This window comes from Trachurus japonicus, chromosome 2 (assembly GCF_045865225.1).
Source record: "Trachurus japonicus isolate A0001 chromosome 2, Traja_1.0".
Lineage (NCBI taxonomy): Eukaryota > Metazoa > Chordata > Actinopteri > Carangiformes > Carangidae > Trachurus > Trachurus japonicus.
In genome coordinates this window covers 5,372,443-5,388,620 of record NC_140908.1, presented here as the reverse complement: position 1 = coordinate 5,388,620, position 16,178 = coordinate 5,372,443, and the positions used below count along the sequence as shown (strand labels likewise).

Here is a 16,178-nt window from a genome sequence, read left to right as displayed (position 1 = left end):
TCACACTGGGTTTGATGCTGCTGCTGCTGCTGCTGTGTTTGCATGGGAGTTTTTTCTGTTATAGTCAAGGCTTCACTAATAATCCTTGACAACCTGCCAGAGAGTGTTGTTTTAACCATGTGTGGGTCATCCTAGACACATAGCAGCGAGCAGTCGGTGCGTTGGAGGTGAACGGTAAGGGCCCAGCTCTGCTTGAAGCAGCACCACCTCTCCTGTGTTTGATTATGAAGGCAGCTATATTTAGTTTCTCCTTGGCAGCGGCTTCTTCTGCTTGATTAACACCGGGAGAAGTTTTGCCTGGTGGCTTTGTTGCCGGCTGAGTGACTGACGGAGTGAATGACGGGCTGTCCATCGGGCTGTTTGCTTGTTGGTCGGTTGTTTGGTGGACTGACTGCACGAGTGGGTGTCTGAAGGACGAGGAGACAGCAACCGGCTCTTGAACGCTGTACAAGAAGACAGCCACTCAACCAAAGGACAAATCACAAGTGAGGTTTTTTTTGGCAACACTTTCAATAAATCTGCAGAAAGAAACAAAGGACACAAAGAACTTGAGGAGGAGTACAAACACAAACCACAAACTTCAAGAAAAAGAAAATATGTTTTGGCAAAAAAGCTTCAAACTCTCCCAAATCCCAGAGCACACATAGATCTACAGCCTTGAGCCAAGCACTTCATGATTTTTGTGCAGATTTGATTTAATTTTTTAAACAACACAGACCAGAGATAATGACGATGTCTGATTTCATGTCACACTGATAAAATAAAGTGTGCTCCTCCTTGTGTGATAAGAGCTGAGAGGAATTTTGGCACAAATTGCAGCAATCAGAGCTAAGAGTTGTCGAGAGTTTTAATTACCTCCATGAATCGTGTATCTCAGCCACCGCTGCAGCTCCAGCCGCTCACGGTGTTGATAAGTGGGACAAATAAAGAAGACAAAAACAACAACACCTCTCCGTTTTTTTTTTCTACAACGCCATTGTGCACCTACGTCTTTCCAGCGCCTCCTCGTCTGGGGAGTCACGCTTCGTAGTTTTAAAACCTCTGCCTCAGCCCGTATGCAGGGATAATAAATGCCTGAAATGACTCTGTTTGTACAAGAGCGTGGTGCAGCATGCGGCCTGTTTACATCTCAGAGGTGCAGTAGGTCTGGGCTCAATGCCTCTTCAGACTAAATCCTCCCAGTTGCCGCTCGCTCGGCTGCTACAGCACGGAAACAACAAGAAGCTTGTTTTTGTGAATCGTGTGAATCTTGTGACCGGCTGACTCCATCAGAAACAACTCAACAGCCTCCCACCTCTCTGCTCTTTTTATTTATTTATTTATTTATTTTTTTACAGCACATCATTAATAATCACGTCCCAGGAGGCTGTGTTTTATACAAATAGAGAAGTAGCACCTCCATCGTTCTGCTTGACGGTCTTACTTGGCTTATTGCAGCTGTGGAGAGACTTAATTTCCCACTGTAGCTCTTCAGCTAATGTTCAGGTCCACCCAGGGATGACTTCAATTCATTTCCGTTCATTGTGGTTGATGGAGACTGTGTTTGATACTGGGCATCTGTTTGTTTGATCAGAATCAAAGCAGTGGAAGTATGTCATGTCTTTTTTTTCCTTTATTGCACTGAATACAGCAACAGTGGGTGTTTAAATATTAACAGACAGCTGGTTTTACATCATGCACCTATTGTTATACACATACAGAAAGGTGAGGGATAACTGCTACTTAGCAAAAACATCTATAGAAGATCACATGCACATGCAGCTAAAGCTATTTGTTTACTGCATATTGACAGGAAGGCAGCATGTGATATGTAAATAATATGCATGTTTTCATTTTGTTTTTCAATATCAGAATATGGTAAAGCGGCTGTTTGCAGCTTCCTTTCCAAGAGTGATACTTTTAAGAGACAGTTTTCTCACAAAATAACGTCAATTAACCACAGGAGATAACGTTTTTCATCACTTCTCTTTCTATCTCTCAGTCCGTCTTGATACACACCTCCGAGCTAGAAATATGTTTTTCACAGAGAGAGTTTACCACTAGAATACTATTCTGTGTAAATAAACTGAATCAGTGTGGAACATGATGGAGGACGAGTCTCTTGCTCCACCCTCCACCCACACACCCCAACCCGGCTGATACAGTGCAGTAGCCACTGATTAGTTCCATACACACAAACACACACACACACACCCCTCCATAAATGCACACCCTGCTCCTAAAACACCACCCACAAGCTCATTACATCAGCGTGGTGTTTGCCTCTGAGCTTTTATCTATTCGCTGCACAGCCCACTGTTATGCATTATTTATATTCTGGATTTAAAGGTCAGTGGTGATGACGTTAACATCTCTGAGTGGGGTATCGAGAAGGTGATTATATGGAGGGGGAAAGCCTGCGTGCAAGCTACAAATGTTAATCCCGCACTGATATTGGTTTCCTGTCGTATTGAAAGCAATGCAGAAATGAAATCAGAGTAACTCCCTCCTCCACTGCAGATACGTGATTTATTTTATTTCATTTTTTACTGTATATACTTCCTAAAAAATGTCTCAAACACTCCCTGATCTGTGTTTACATAACTCTGGGCTCTGTCCATTGTAATGGAGTCCAGCCAAAGGTGAAGCTTTTGGCTGACACTCTCCCCTGACCACAGAGTAATGGGCAGTCTCCAGCTGTCAATTCAAAAGCTTACAACGATGATGCATGACCCACAGTGCTCAGATCGTACCACTGACTAGAGAACAGTTTACATAGCATCAGTCAACACTGGAGCTATGTGAAGCTGTGGTTTGAGTTCAGTGCTAGCATCAGCATGCTAAGGTGTAGGGGTGTGCCAAAAAATTGATTCACATAAGAATCGCAATTCTCATTTAATACGATTCAGAATCGATATAAAATGTCCCAAAATCGATTTTAAAAAATAAAAAAATGAAACAAATCTGCTGGCTGTCGGCATCCATTTCCTTAGAATTTAAAAGGCAGCTTGTTTAACTTTTTTTTAAATAAAGAAGCACTTTCAATTTTGTTACTTAAGCAATATGTGATATTGCTTTTATGCAACAGTTTCAGCAATTCCATCTAAGCATGGATAAATGTTTAAAACTCAATAAATGTGAAAAAGACACTTTAGTCATTCTGTCTTGCAAAGCAGACTGGAGTAGATCATGAGGATCCTTTGCACACCGACAGACTGAAGCAGAAATTATTATGAATCAAATAGTTTTGAATCGAAAATCGATTTTGAATCGAATCGTAGCCCCAAAAATCTGAATCGAATCTAATCGTGAGATAGTAAAGGATTCCCACCCCTACTAAGGTGGCCACAATGATACATGCAACATGGTGATAGCTGTTGTAGCAGAGTTTATGGTTTTGAGCGTCTTCGTTCAGCATGTGAACATTTGCTTATTGGCGAAGCAGCAAGTGCTGAAGGTTGGTTTGTTAATGTCAGACTAAAGGTCAGGCAGTGTGTTGACATCATCTCAGGCTTGAATGAAAAACACATGAGATAATTCCCCCTCTGTGAGCCATCAAGGAAGTACCATCTTTGCTTTACAAACATGTCATGTGATCTATTTGCCTACTGTCTGTGTCTGCCTACTGTCTGTCTGTCTGTCTGTGTATATACAGTTGACAAGGATGTACAGAGTGTGCTGTTTTACTTGGGAACAGTTGGAACTCGACCATTTTGACTCATTTTAGGTCAGAAAGTAACATTTCCACACTATTATGAGCTTTTATAAGCTTATTAAAAAGCTTTTCCAGAGTGACATTAACTCATAAATGCCAACGCAGAGAGGTACAGAGTGGTCAAACAATAACTTTCTGCTCTGTGCCGTGAGGATCTAATGCCGTCCAGGTGAAGCTACAGACGGTGAAAGACTTTCTGGCGCTGATTATCCTGACCTTATTGATTTTCTCTCCCTCTCTGTCTCCTTCTCCAGACCTTCTAAACGGAGCCCAGGAGAAGTGCGAGCTGCCGCCTTTGGACGGTTTCCCTCACTGCGAGGGCAAGGTCAAGGTGACTCATACACACAGACACACATGCAGCTTCTCCGTCTCACTTTCTGTGTTTGTCATTCACAGTTTTGCATCACTGTGAATAGGTTGTTTGAAATAAAGAAAAGAGAAGCATGGCACTGGCAGGTAGCGTGAGCATGGACGATAGCTCTGCCCACAGAAATTGGGAAACAAAACCAGACAAAGACGACACGACACCCACACGGCCACATTATTTTATTGACGAATAATCAAAAAAAACAACACCATTGTGCTCATTATCACCACAGTGTTTGAGCAGCACTCTGCAGTTATGCAAACATATCGGTGCGGATGTGACTTGCAAGAGTTTAAAAGGCGGCGGCGGTGGTGTGGGCTGATGGTTTGTAAAGATACATGAGTTTTATCAGGAGTCAGGATGCACCTGTTAAACTGAAACTGCAAGAAAATTCAGGTGATAGGAATACGTTTAACCAAATGACTCTCGTCCTGCAGCGTTTCAGTTCACAGTGGAGCCATTAGCCGATGGACGAGTGCACAGAACGAGACAGGAAAACTATGAGAAGAGGAGAGAGAGGTAGTTTAAGATGCGAAAAAAATCCCATCAATTATTAAGGCGAAACTGTGCAACCTTTGAAAGATGAACTACAACGTTCCTCTTCCTACAAATTAAAAGTTGAATTCATAGGCAATAAAACATGCTCTTGCTCACATCAGTGCACCCCGGGGCTTTTTCTGATGTGGCTCGGCTTGGTTTGGTCTGGTAGATATTAAAGAAACACAGACGGCGATTAGTCAGTTGGTTCAACTCAACTTCTCTTTTGCCGCTGCAACATTATTGATTTTGGCTCTGATGGACAAAGTGGCACCTGTCCAACATAAGTGATAAGGCTTTATTTATAGAGGAACTATGCACGTCCAGTCACTTTTCCTCTGTTTTGCTAACCCTCTTCTCGGCCACTTGCATTTGTTTACAATGAAAGTAATTTAGTTTATTATTATTATTAGTTTAAGTAATTTATTAAACCATCACAATTACTCCAACGCTGTTTAATTAAGGTAAAAAAATCTTGCATAGTTCCTCTTTAAATGTATCAACAGCAAAAATGTTTAGGATTCTGTTTTGCTTTTGCTTTTATTTTTCAATATCTAATAGAAAAATACATAATTAATCATCAGAATATGTGGCAGAGTGTCTGATTGGGATAATTTGTTGTGGCTTATTTGTTGGCAAACATTTACCTATTCACACATGTAACGTATGACAGCAGTTCAGGTTTAGTTTTACTTTTCAGGAACAATGGGGATTGCACACTGACACAGGTGCATGCTCACAAAGACCATAAACACACAGATATACCCACAATTGCAGTCCAATTTCTCAGTTTGCCTGTGTGTGTTTGTGTGTGTTTGTGTGTGTGTGTGTCTCCCTGGAGATGATACAGTCCTATCATACACACCATCTGCTCGGCCAGTCCCAGTCCTCCACCAAATACTGTCAGCTTTTCCAACTGGGTGCCAGGATGCCAAAGCCTGATCCGTACACACACACACACACACACACACACACACACACACAACCACACAACCACACACAGAGAGTATGAGAGCCTGTTTTTCCTTGCACCATTCAAAAAGCATCCCGATTCACTAAAGTGGTATTGCACAGCAGTTTCACCAGCAGCAAGCATCTGACAAATTCATTTTCTCAGGTTATAGACTTCTTATTTTGTCATTTAAACATAAATACCACAATCTCTACATGCCTCCACTATCCAGGGGAGCGTCATCCAGGCCCATCTGCCACGGCTTTAATCGTCATCTCTTTTATGTTTCCCTGTGTGTTACCCATGTAGGTTACTGTCAGTCAGCACGCACGTTGCACTGGAGCGCTGTGAACAAAAGCAGGATAGCTGTCAGTCCACATCCCGGCTCGGAAGCCCTTTCACTCTGCGTGTCACTCACAACGCAGAAAATTAAATCAAAAGAGACAGAATAACACTCCCTCCTTCAAGGTCCAAAAATTTATTGAGGATACATATTCTTCCATCCTAGTCAAGAGCGCCATTTTTTTTTATATCGGCACGTACACACGAGAGCTGCAGCACAACAGCCTCGCTCTCTCCATCCTGTTGGCAGTGGAGAATGATTTTCACATGGATTTGATGAAAGGAAAAAAAAAAACTGTCTCTACTTTATTTTCAAACCTCAGATTTTCCGTTTGATTGAAGCCAGTTATTTTTTTTCTGTTCTTTAAGTCACTATCTTGCACCTCTAATTTGTCACCCTGGACTTTTTCCCATGTGGATGGTGAAAAGTAGCTGGTGCCAGGGATTTTTGCAAATGTGCATTGTGTATTCTCTCAGCACCACAACCTGCCCACACAGCTCGGCGGATGGTACATTGCATCATCAACCTGACTTCTCCTCTATCCAACAAGGAGAAAAAAAAAGTCTGGAGTGTGAGCCTACTGCTAATAAAACACAATGGGCTCACATATTTTCCTAATGTTAAATTTTTCAGTATGTGGGCGCCTGTTTTTAATCTCACCTTCTCTTCCTCTTCCTCAGTGGATGAAGGAGATGTGGCGCTCAGACTCCTGCTATTCCAACTATGGTGTGGATGGATCCACCTGCTCCTTCTTCATCTACCTCAGTGAGGTGAGTCCTGAGTGTTTATGATGACCAAATGGAAGCTTTCACTTTTCTTTTGCTGATATTAGTATCAAATTTTGCAAGAGAGGAAAAAGGTGTAAGAAAAAATGAAGTCACCAGTCAAGTTTCCATTCAAATGCAGTGTAAGATTGAACAGATTTGTGGAGCCTCTGTGACATTTAACTTCACCACACGTCATCATTCAGTTGTCACAGCTTTTCCAGCGCTGGCACTGGAACAGGTTAAGGAACTGCACTTAGTGTAGAATAGTTAAATCCTGTTTTGCAGGCGACAGGAAGTCTCCACAGTTTACAGATCATCAGGTGAACAAATGCAAAGTTCAGATCACAGTGACGCATTGTTCAGCACGGGGGAAGGTTTTCCCAACCAATGGAAATTAAGCAAACGGCATCTGGTTCACAGTGTAGCAAATGTAAAATTGTTCAGAGCTGCTGCTTCTATAAATGAAGGTTTTAAATAAAATTTGTAGGGAAACATGGAAAAGTCGATACTGAACATGAAAGATGGACGATCTAAAATTGTGTCCTTATCTTATCAAGTCAGTGTATTTGTGAGTCTTTCAATACGTTCTCACTTCTCATAATGGTTTGCTAGTTTATAAAAAGCTGAATGGTCTCCTAAAACAGCTTTTAGCAAACATAACTCAAACAGGATCTAAACGTGTGTTTAATGAGGACTATTTTCTGGTTAGGAATAACCAACATTATTAGTATTTACCGAATATAAACCACTGTAATGTTAATTGAAATGTAATGGGAACATTTTGCATTCAGCATTTTACTCATTTTACTCATTTAGCTCCCATTATTCAAGCTCACACTGAAGAGATGATATTAAGATGCAGTTGCAGCAACAACAGCGGCAGATCCAACCTTGAAAAATGGATGTTTCACAGGCACGGTGCCCCTTGACGAAATTTCTGTAACTTGAGAATGATCACATAAGAATGAAGCGCTAAAAATAAGAGCAAAGGAGAGAAGTAGAGGGAGTTTCATTTTTTATGAGAGCAAATTAGAGCTGGTTGAAGGGGATGGTGTGGGAGTAGGGGGGAGGGGATTCAGATGAGGTTGGTGTGAGGTTCTTCCTGAAGAGATGACTTTTAAGCCTACAAGGCAAGACTTGGAATGACTTTCTGCTACCCTGCCTCAGTCTCTACATATCCTCCGCCAGGTCATACATTATTGACGAGCACGAACATATAGAGGCCCGTGTTTCTTCAAGGGACGCTTTGAGACTCTCAATTTTGCATGATTTGTCTTTGCCAGATATTAATTTCTTGGCATAAATTCTAATTAAAGGGATAGTCCACCCAAAATTCAAATTTCACTCATTATCTACTAGGGATGGGAATCGAAAACCGGTTCCTCTTCGGAACCGGTTCCAACTTGGATCAATTCTTGGAATCGTGTGCGTGTCTGCTTTAACGATTCCCTTATCGATTCCGTTTGGTTCAGAAACTCGCGCATTAATTGATTAATGACGTTACGTAACGTTCCGTTAAAATCAATCTTCATTATAAATGAGGGTGCTTAGTGTTTATATCCACATATCACCGTTTGTTCTCACAAAATAAAGTTAGTGGCGTGTCTGTGTGGAGCGGAGCTGCTGACAGATGCAGCTGACAGTGACGTTTCCTCATCACTAACCTGTGAGCCAGAGCCACCCTCCGGTCCTCCCTCCCTCACGTCGTGAGGACAGGACAACGTCTCCTGAACAGGCTACATGTCTATTCTTTCTGTTTTTCTCTCTTCATTCTAATCACTTCCTTTCAGGTTTTGCTCGTAGCCACGTGAAACGGTAGCTGCGCCCTGTGTCTTTTCTCTGGCGCGCTCTCTCTCTTTCGCTCGCTCACTCGCTCCGCATAAAAACGAACGTTATGAAAACAATAACCTACAGATGCATAAAAACTATGTAATGGAAACATTGTTAAATTCCTCCTGTGAGCACAGCTGGCCCACAGCCACAGTGGTCTAGTGTTAACCTGTCCAGGCAGGTCGGTCCTGTCAACTTTTTTAATGTCAGAGCCATTAATGCAGTGTTTTCAACCTTGGGTTGGGGTCGCCTGGAATTCAAATGGGATCGCCTTAAATGTCTAGTAATTGATTAAAAATAAATAAATAAACTAATTATTTTTCACAATCTTAAACAACTATATTCTTGATATATTCACTTTCTTGAATAAATCAAGATAAAATAAAATGCAGCATATACAAATATCTGAGCTTGCTCATCTTGAATGAGGGTCACCAGAAATTTGTGATGTCAAAAGGGGTCATGAGCCAAAAAAGGTTGGGAACCACTGCATTAATGCAAACAAACCCATTTCTCTTTTATTCTCTCACCCAATGAGAATCGATAAGAGAATCGATAAGGAATCGAATCGATAAGCAATATCGTTAATGGAATCGGAATCGCTAAATTCTTATCAATACCCATCCCTATTATCTACTCACCCTCATGTCGACTAAGGGCTGCGAGAAGTTTCAGAGTCCTCCGTGGCTTCTCTGAGTTACAGCGGGGCTCCGTGCAGCACTGCATGTCCATATGACGGTTGTGAATGGAGCTCACTTTTCTTTGTCCAAAAAGACACACCAAAAAACATCCAATCCGCTTGTATTGAAGCCCCAACATGGGAAATTGTTCCGAAAAAAATTAAACAAGTATATGTTTTCAGCTTGTTTGTAGCGGAAGCTCCCAGTGTTGCTCTGCCGGAATCTAGCGCAATTTGCGGAGCCGTGAACTGGGTGTCAATGCAAATCGTGCAATATTTGGACGGACCAGGAAGAGCAGTGCTGGGAGCTTCTGCTACAAACAATCTTAAAACATATACTTATTAAATTTTTTTCGGAACAATTTCTCATGTTGGGGCTTCAATACAAGAGGGACATTACAGACGAGCCGTGTGGAGGTTTTTGGATGTTTTTTGGTGTGTCTTTTTTGGACAAAGAAAAGTGAGGCCCGTTCGCTACCGTCATATAGACATGCAGTGCTGCACAGACGCGCCCCCCCCCCCCCGTAACTCAGGGAAGGCACGGAGGACTCTGAAACTTCTCCTAACCCTTAGTCGACATGAGGGTGAGTAGATAATGAGTGAAATTTGAATTTTGGGTGAACTATCCCTTTAAAATCTGATCAAGTTTGTGGGTTTTTTATATTTGCCTTTCAGATTCTCTGTGAAATTCAGTCCCATAATGGGTCTTGCTCTTGCACATTTCCCCTCGCCATCTGAATACAGATGAAGTGCTGACGACGAGTTGCTGCTTTCAGATCAGGTTTACACACTTTAAAACACTCGTCGTCGTCTCGGGTCCAGACAACACATCTGCTTCCCATAAGATGCAGCTGTGTAGATGCGTAGATCATAGCAATGATTACTGTTCTGTTTGATTGAGATTAAACAGTGTGTATCTCGTTCTCCCTCCCATCTGCTGCAATATCCTTTTCTTGATTTATTATTTTTTTTGTCGAGAGCTCTTCCATGTCTTTTAAAAATGTTAGCTAATGGCCGAACTTCTTTATTTTCAGAAAAGTAATATCTCAGCTTTGGAAAGGTCAGTAGCCTGTCATGAATATTGTATATGGGCTGAAAGCATTGTAGTCAACTAAGAAGGAGCACAAAAAGCCCGGCCAGCTGTGTATGGAAATAGAAGAGAGATGGGCAGCAGCAAAATCCATTAGAAGGAAAAAAAAAACAAAAAACGTCTTCTTTCTTTTCTCTCTGTTCATGGAAACAAACAGAATTATGTTGCTATAAAGAACAGTTGAACGTCCTTCGTGCTCCTCCATGTTCCTCTGGTTTTAAACTATTTATAAATCTTCTACTGTGATATTTTGTAGAACATGATTTCCCCACTTGAAAGGTTAATAAAAAGCAAAACAAATGAAGCATTTCCTGGAATTATTAGTCTCAGGAACTTTTTTTTTTTTTTTCATGAAATAAAACGGTTCCTGTGGTTCGTTGTTGCTGATCAAATCTAAACTTACATCCCCACAGACGGGTGGAAGAATACAGGTTGACTTGAGGCGAATCTACTCTTAATTACTCATTAAGAAAATCTGAATCAGGCTTAATGAGGTGGAAACATTGGACCTAAACTATTGTGACCAAAATCTGTTGTGCTAATGCAAACTGTACTGTTTTGACAAAGTGAGTCGTTTATTTTTCATAATAAGGTTCAACACTTGATTTTCATCTGAGGGCGTCTTTCACATTCAAATCACTCTGTGTCTCAATCCCCGTTAATACAACGGCCTCTCTGGGCTCCTCTCTTGCGAGATCTTGCGGTTGCCCTGGCAACGTGCATGTATTTCCATGTCGAAACAGCTGTGATGGGTCTCTCTCAATCCATCGTGGCTCGCTCATCTGATGATGATGATAAGAGCGCAGACACTGGAGGCTCAAGCGAACACGCTTCTCCATGTATAATTCATACTCGCGGACCAGCGCGTTAACCTTGCAGAGGAGGGCAAACCGGAGAGGGCAGCATGTCATGATGGATGTCAGCAGCATAAGGTCAAGGCTCAACTAGCGTGGTGTGTGTGTCTGTGTGTGTCTGTGTGTGTGTTACTGTTTGAGAAGGAGAATAAACAAACCTACCTTGTCTCTAGAGGCTTTTTCTTTCTTTCCCCACAAACCTGTTTTTAGTTTCTTGTTGCCGAGATATGCAAAACACACACACACACACACACACACACACACACACACATACATTACACCCACACATATACATTACACCCACACCCACACAGACACGAAACCGTTTCTGTGGTCAAACGCCAATCATGCAGGAAATGCTGTGAAAGCAATGTAGAAGGTGAGAGAGCTTGGCACACTGCATTTACATCAAATATAATTCAAGTGAGATTAGTGAGCCGCAGCAGAGTCAAACATGTGTCTGTTTTACACCAAACAAATGACCCACCTACTAAATATATACCTTGTGTATAAGTGTTTTTTTATTTATAATGGCCCAGTTTTTGCCTCTCAGGTGTACGGTGGTGAAATAAAGCTGGCAGGCAGTGAAAACACTTGTGTCTGTCGCATTGTAAAAATACTGCAGGAAGTGAAAAGTTTGCACACAGAGAAGCAACACCCAATTAAATATGAAAAGTAAAACCCAGAATACTGATATTAATTTGCAGCAGTGATGGTCGTTGATTTTTCAGAAACCGCTCAATCACATGATTGATCTTCTTGCTAAACGTCAGGCTATACAGCTCCGTACATGCTCACAATATCACTACACCCTGACATTCGTTTTTGACTCCCATCCTGCTCGCTGAAGCACCAAACATGTCTCATTCTACGGAAGAAAATAGTCCCCGACAAATACTATTTGTCCTTCTTTTTATGTAGTGTGATCTAAATAAATAGACAAAAGTACAGTGCCTTTTATTTTGACAAAATACAGACTAATGCTGGCCTTGTCCCTGCAACAGCATTCCTTCTTTTCCACTAAAGTGATTTCTATACATATGCAATGCACATCAAAACAGCTCAGTGTCGTCTTATTTAGATGCTTTTAAGTAAATCAGACGAGCTGCAGCTGCTCATTTACATACTGTATGACAAAAATGAAAAAGTTTAGATGAAACTTTTCAGCCTTTGCAGTGAGTAAACGTCCAGCCAGCACTTTTTCTGGCGTTTACTGTAACAGCCCTTTAACTTTTGACCTCAAAGCACAACAGCAGACTAATATGTGTTTGTGTATCATTTGCCTTTGTGTTTCCAAGTGCGTGCCTCTCTGACGTGTTGTGTCATGGTGGTTAAGAGTTTGTTTTTGATTTGCTAAACAGGTGGAGAACTGGTGTCCTCGTCTGCCCTGGAGGACGAAGACCTTGACCGAAGAGATCGACAGGCGGGGACAGGTGAGAAACAGCCGCAGCAATCGAGGAGTCGACAAAAACACACTCTGTTATTAAGTAACTGCCGCTCTAAAAATATATATATATCTGAGTCCCATTAGTTTAAACCTAACAAGCACCATTACCAGAAAACCTGGTATTTGGTTGACAGATTACATTAGAAGTGTCACGGCTACTGTCCAAGTTGCTTGAATATTTTCATGTCAATGAGGCGTGTATGTGTGGGTGACAACTCCAGACTTTGTAACAGGGATTTTTTTTCCATTAGCATAAATGTTTAAAACCGAGTCCCCCTCGACAGTAAGTCCCACTCCATCATCATAATGTGGAGACAGCACCGAAGAAAATGACACTATGAAAACCATTTAATGGAATATTTAATTTTTTTTTTTACAAGTATATTTTTTAAGTGTTTGAGAAGGACTAGATGTTCAGAAACAGCAGGGAGGCTTGTGTGTGTGCGTGATTGTACTTGAAAAGGAAGAAGCAAATGAACAAGCAGGCCGAGGCCGATCAGCAGTGTCAACAGTGTAACAGAGTCGAGCCGATCCCGGCGGTGTAGTAGACCAAAAGCCGGAGTGACGGGACCTCGAGACAAATCTGGAATAATGATCTTCTATCCCTGCCAAATGCGTCAGCTCGCTCAGATCCCACTTAGAGCGCCTCTCCCCGCCACTGTATCAGAGCTCCTCGTTCGAAAAGCACACGCCCCCTTCCCTCTGCTACGGAGATGAATCAATATTAAGCACTTTTCACACACACACACACACATACACACACACACACACACCCTTCTCTCTCTGGATGCATCAACAGCACGTAGCCCTCCGTGGTGGTGGGGCGATGCCATTTGACAGGCTTTTTGGAGATTTTAATTTGGGCCCAGATTTTAATAGGTTGAGGCTGCAGCAGTGATTTCCTGTCGTGATGAGGGATGCTAATGCCGTGCAACAGACTTATTTCGCCCACCTTAGCAGCTGGTAATGGCTCTGTGGCTTCTCCTGTGCTCACTCCGTCTTTCTCTCACTTGCTTCTCTTCAGACTGTCTTATCTATGCATTCTCAGAGATGGGCTCTAATGTAAAGTATTAGTATTTCCACTCATATTCTTTCTTATATTCTCGAGGTTTTCTGCGAGTGCGGTCGACCGTAGCTTCGGTTTCATTTTCATATATTCTGTATCATATTCCAGTTAGTCATCGATGTTGGGATGCAGGAAGGAAACAGAACAATATGTTCTTAGGCGCTTCACAACATGATTTGGTTTCCATTACATCTCATTGATTGAAAATTCTGATGAAATGTACTGTAATCTCCTCCTCTCCTCTCCTCTCCTCTCCTCTCCTCTCCTCTCCTCTCCTCTCCTCTCCTGTAAACCCTTCAAATAAACAACCTCTTCAAGGTGTGACTCATGTATTCACTCTTTTCAGACGGTACAGTCAGAGCACACACTTACTTGTAACATGAAGGGCCTGACGAGCTGAATGCCTCTGTATTTGTTGTTCCTCTCGGCATGAATAACAGCACTGTGCCTCTCTGAATGTGCCGTGTTTTTACTCTCCAGCTCTATACTACGTTGCCTTCAATATGAAAGATCCCAAGTGTACAATAAAACCCATTTCTGTGTGTGCTCAATGTATAATAATTTCCACTATAGATAGTTTGTATAGTAGTAGTCATCTGAATAGAGCCATTTGAAAACCAGCAACAATGACTGTAGAGATGTTTCTTGGACAAATAGGTCACACAGATGGTGATAAACACAGAGCAACATGTATTATACATTCAACAATCATTTATTCTTTCGTTCATCTGTAACCCGTTCCTGCTTTCCTTCCTCTATGCTTCTCTGAGCTGGTGAATGATCAGGTTTTTGCAGAGTGGATAAAGGTTTTTATCCTGAAACGCACTGTGTTTCGTTTGGGTCTTTGTGTGTGTCTTCCCTCCAAGTAAACAGCCCTTAAATTACGATTACTACAGTAAATAAATATTTCAAAGATCGCCCAAGGATTACGTCATTGCAGCAGCTCGATATGAAACACCAGTGTTGAAGATAATAGAGGAACAAACTGAATGAACCTTTGACTGTAACACTGATTTCCGATGTGTGTGTGTGTGTGTGCAGGCCGAGGCGCGGACCAGTTTTGAGGAGCTTTACCGAGTGATGTCACAACGGGAGGAGTTCCGCTGGATGATGCTGAGGATCAAGCGCATGGCTGAGCCGTGGGTCGGCGCCGTCCGCTCGCTGGTGGCCAAGCAGAACCTGGCCAAGCGGCGGAGGAAGAAGGTGGGTGAAGCAGCACCGGCTCCAGACTGGATTCATTTGGGGGGTTTTTCTGCAAAATTACTGTTCATGTCCATGCACATTAAACCAGTGCATTTATAGTTATTGTTTTTTTTTCTCCAAATAATTAATAACATGTAGTTGTATGAAAGTGTTTTATGTTTCTGTCATTTACCACTAAACCAAAGTTTAAAGTTTTATTCGTCACATGCCAAGGAGCAGAGTATAGTCAGCAAAGCAGCAAAGCGTATTGTTGTTGGACTTGGCAGCAACTGATAAAAATGATCAGACTTTGGCTCGATGGTGACAGAATAACAATATGTATAATGTGAAATGTCCAGATTGATTCTTTAAGCAGCTACACACTCCCTAGAGAAACTATTCAAGGGAAGCGTTCCTTCCCTCGAATATATATTTTTATCTTCCTCACAGTGAGTGCAGTTGTAACCCTTGGACACACACCTCTCAGGTGTGTTGCGCTGACTCACACTCACACACACTAAGGTTCACTCGTAGATAATACCACTTATGCTCAGTGGAAGAAATAGTGGTGGGTGAGGCCTGACATGGATATTCCATTGTGTCCCAAGCTGGTGGCAGCTCCCAGCGCTGAATAATGTACTCGCTTGCCACTGGCCCTGTTAATAATTCACACATCACATTCCCATGATACTTTGGTGCTGATGCAAAGCAGCATCCCCTTTAGCAAGGCAGACAGTGCAAGAAACGAGCACCCTCATCCATCTATACATCTATGGTATATTAATTCCTTTCTCCTCTGTTCCTCAGTTGAATGTTTTTCTCCTGGTACTTCCAAAGCAAATTCTTTATTTCAGCTGCTAATCTCCTCTGGATGTTAATCCTCACGTATTAATCTTTGACTTTTGTGCGCTGTGGGACTGGGGTTGGCTGTCAACAATGAAAAAAGGATTGGTCACTTCAAACAAAGCCTGCCATCAACTTCCTGCTCTGCTGTGGAACGCTATGTTCCCTCACACAACCCGAAAAACCGTCCACCATCCGGCGTTTGCATGTTTTTTTTGTTTTGATGCTCATATTCTAGCTTCGTCGTGTGTAGAAAGAAAGAGGAACTGCTTTCTGACAACCACCCCCCACCAGGATAAATGTGTTTTAATGCTCCTTTTTTTCTTTTTTGCTGGTGCTGATGAAATACAAAACCAGTGGGGTTTTTCTTAATGTTTGTTTTGTCTATTTTCTTTTTCTACAAAGTAAAGCTGTCAAGATCATCAGCACTGTCTTTTAGCGCCTTACTCCCTACATATTAGATTACACATTTACCAGTGTTTGCAAGATGTATTTTCCGACAGAGAGAGAGAGTATCAGTCAGTCAG

At 42.0% G+C, this 16,178-nt stretch overlaps 1 protein-coding gene across 3 annotated transcripts in view; it reads left to right on the top strand.

Moving 5' to 3' along the window:
* mgat5 (alpha-1,6-mannosylglycoprotein 6-beta-N-acetylglucosaminyltransferase) overlaps positions 1–16,178 on the top strand; it is a 79,566-nt gene that overhangs the window by 28,145 nt on the left and 35,243 nt on the right. For all 3 annotated transcript variants that reach the window (XM_085796906.1, XM_085796899.1, XM_085796915.1), the window contains 4 exons: positions 3,949–4,025; positions 6,574–6,663; positions 12,475–12,546; positions 14,668–14,829. In XM_085796906.1, coding sequence (XP_085653032.1) covers positions 3,949–4,025; positions 6,574–6,663; positions 12,475–12,546; positions 14,668–14,829 — 401 coding nt within the window. The remainder of the gene's footprint in view (positions 1–3,948; positions 4,026–6,573; positions 6,664–12,474; positions 12,547–14,667; positions 14,830–16,178) is intronic.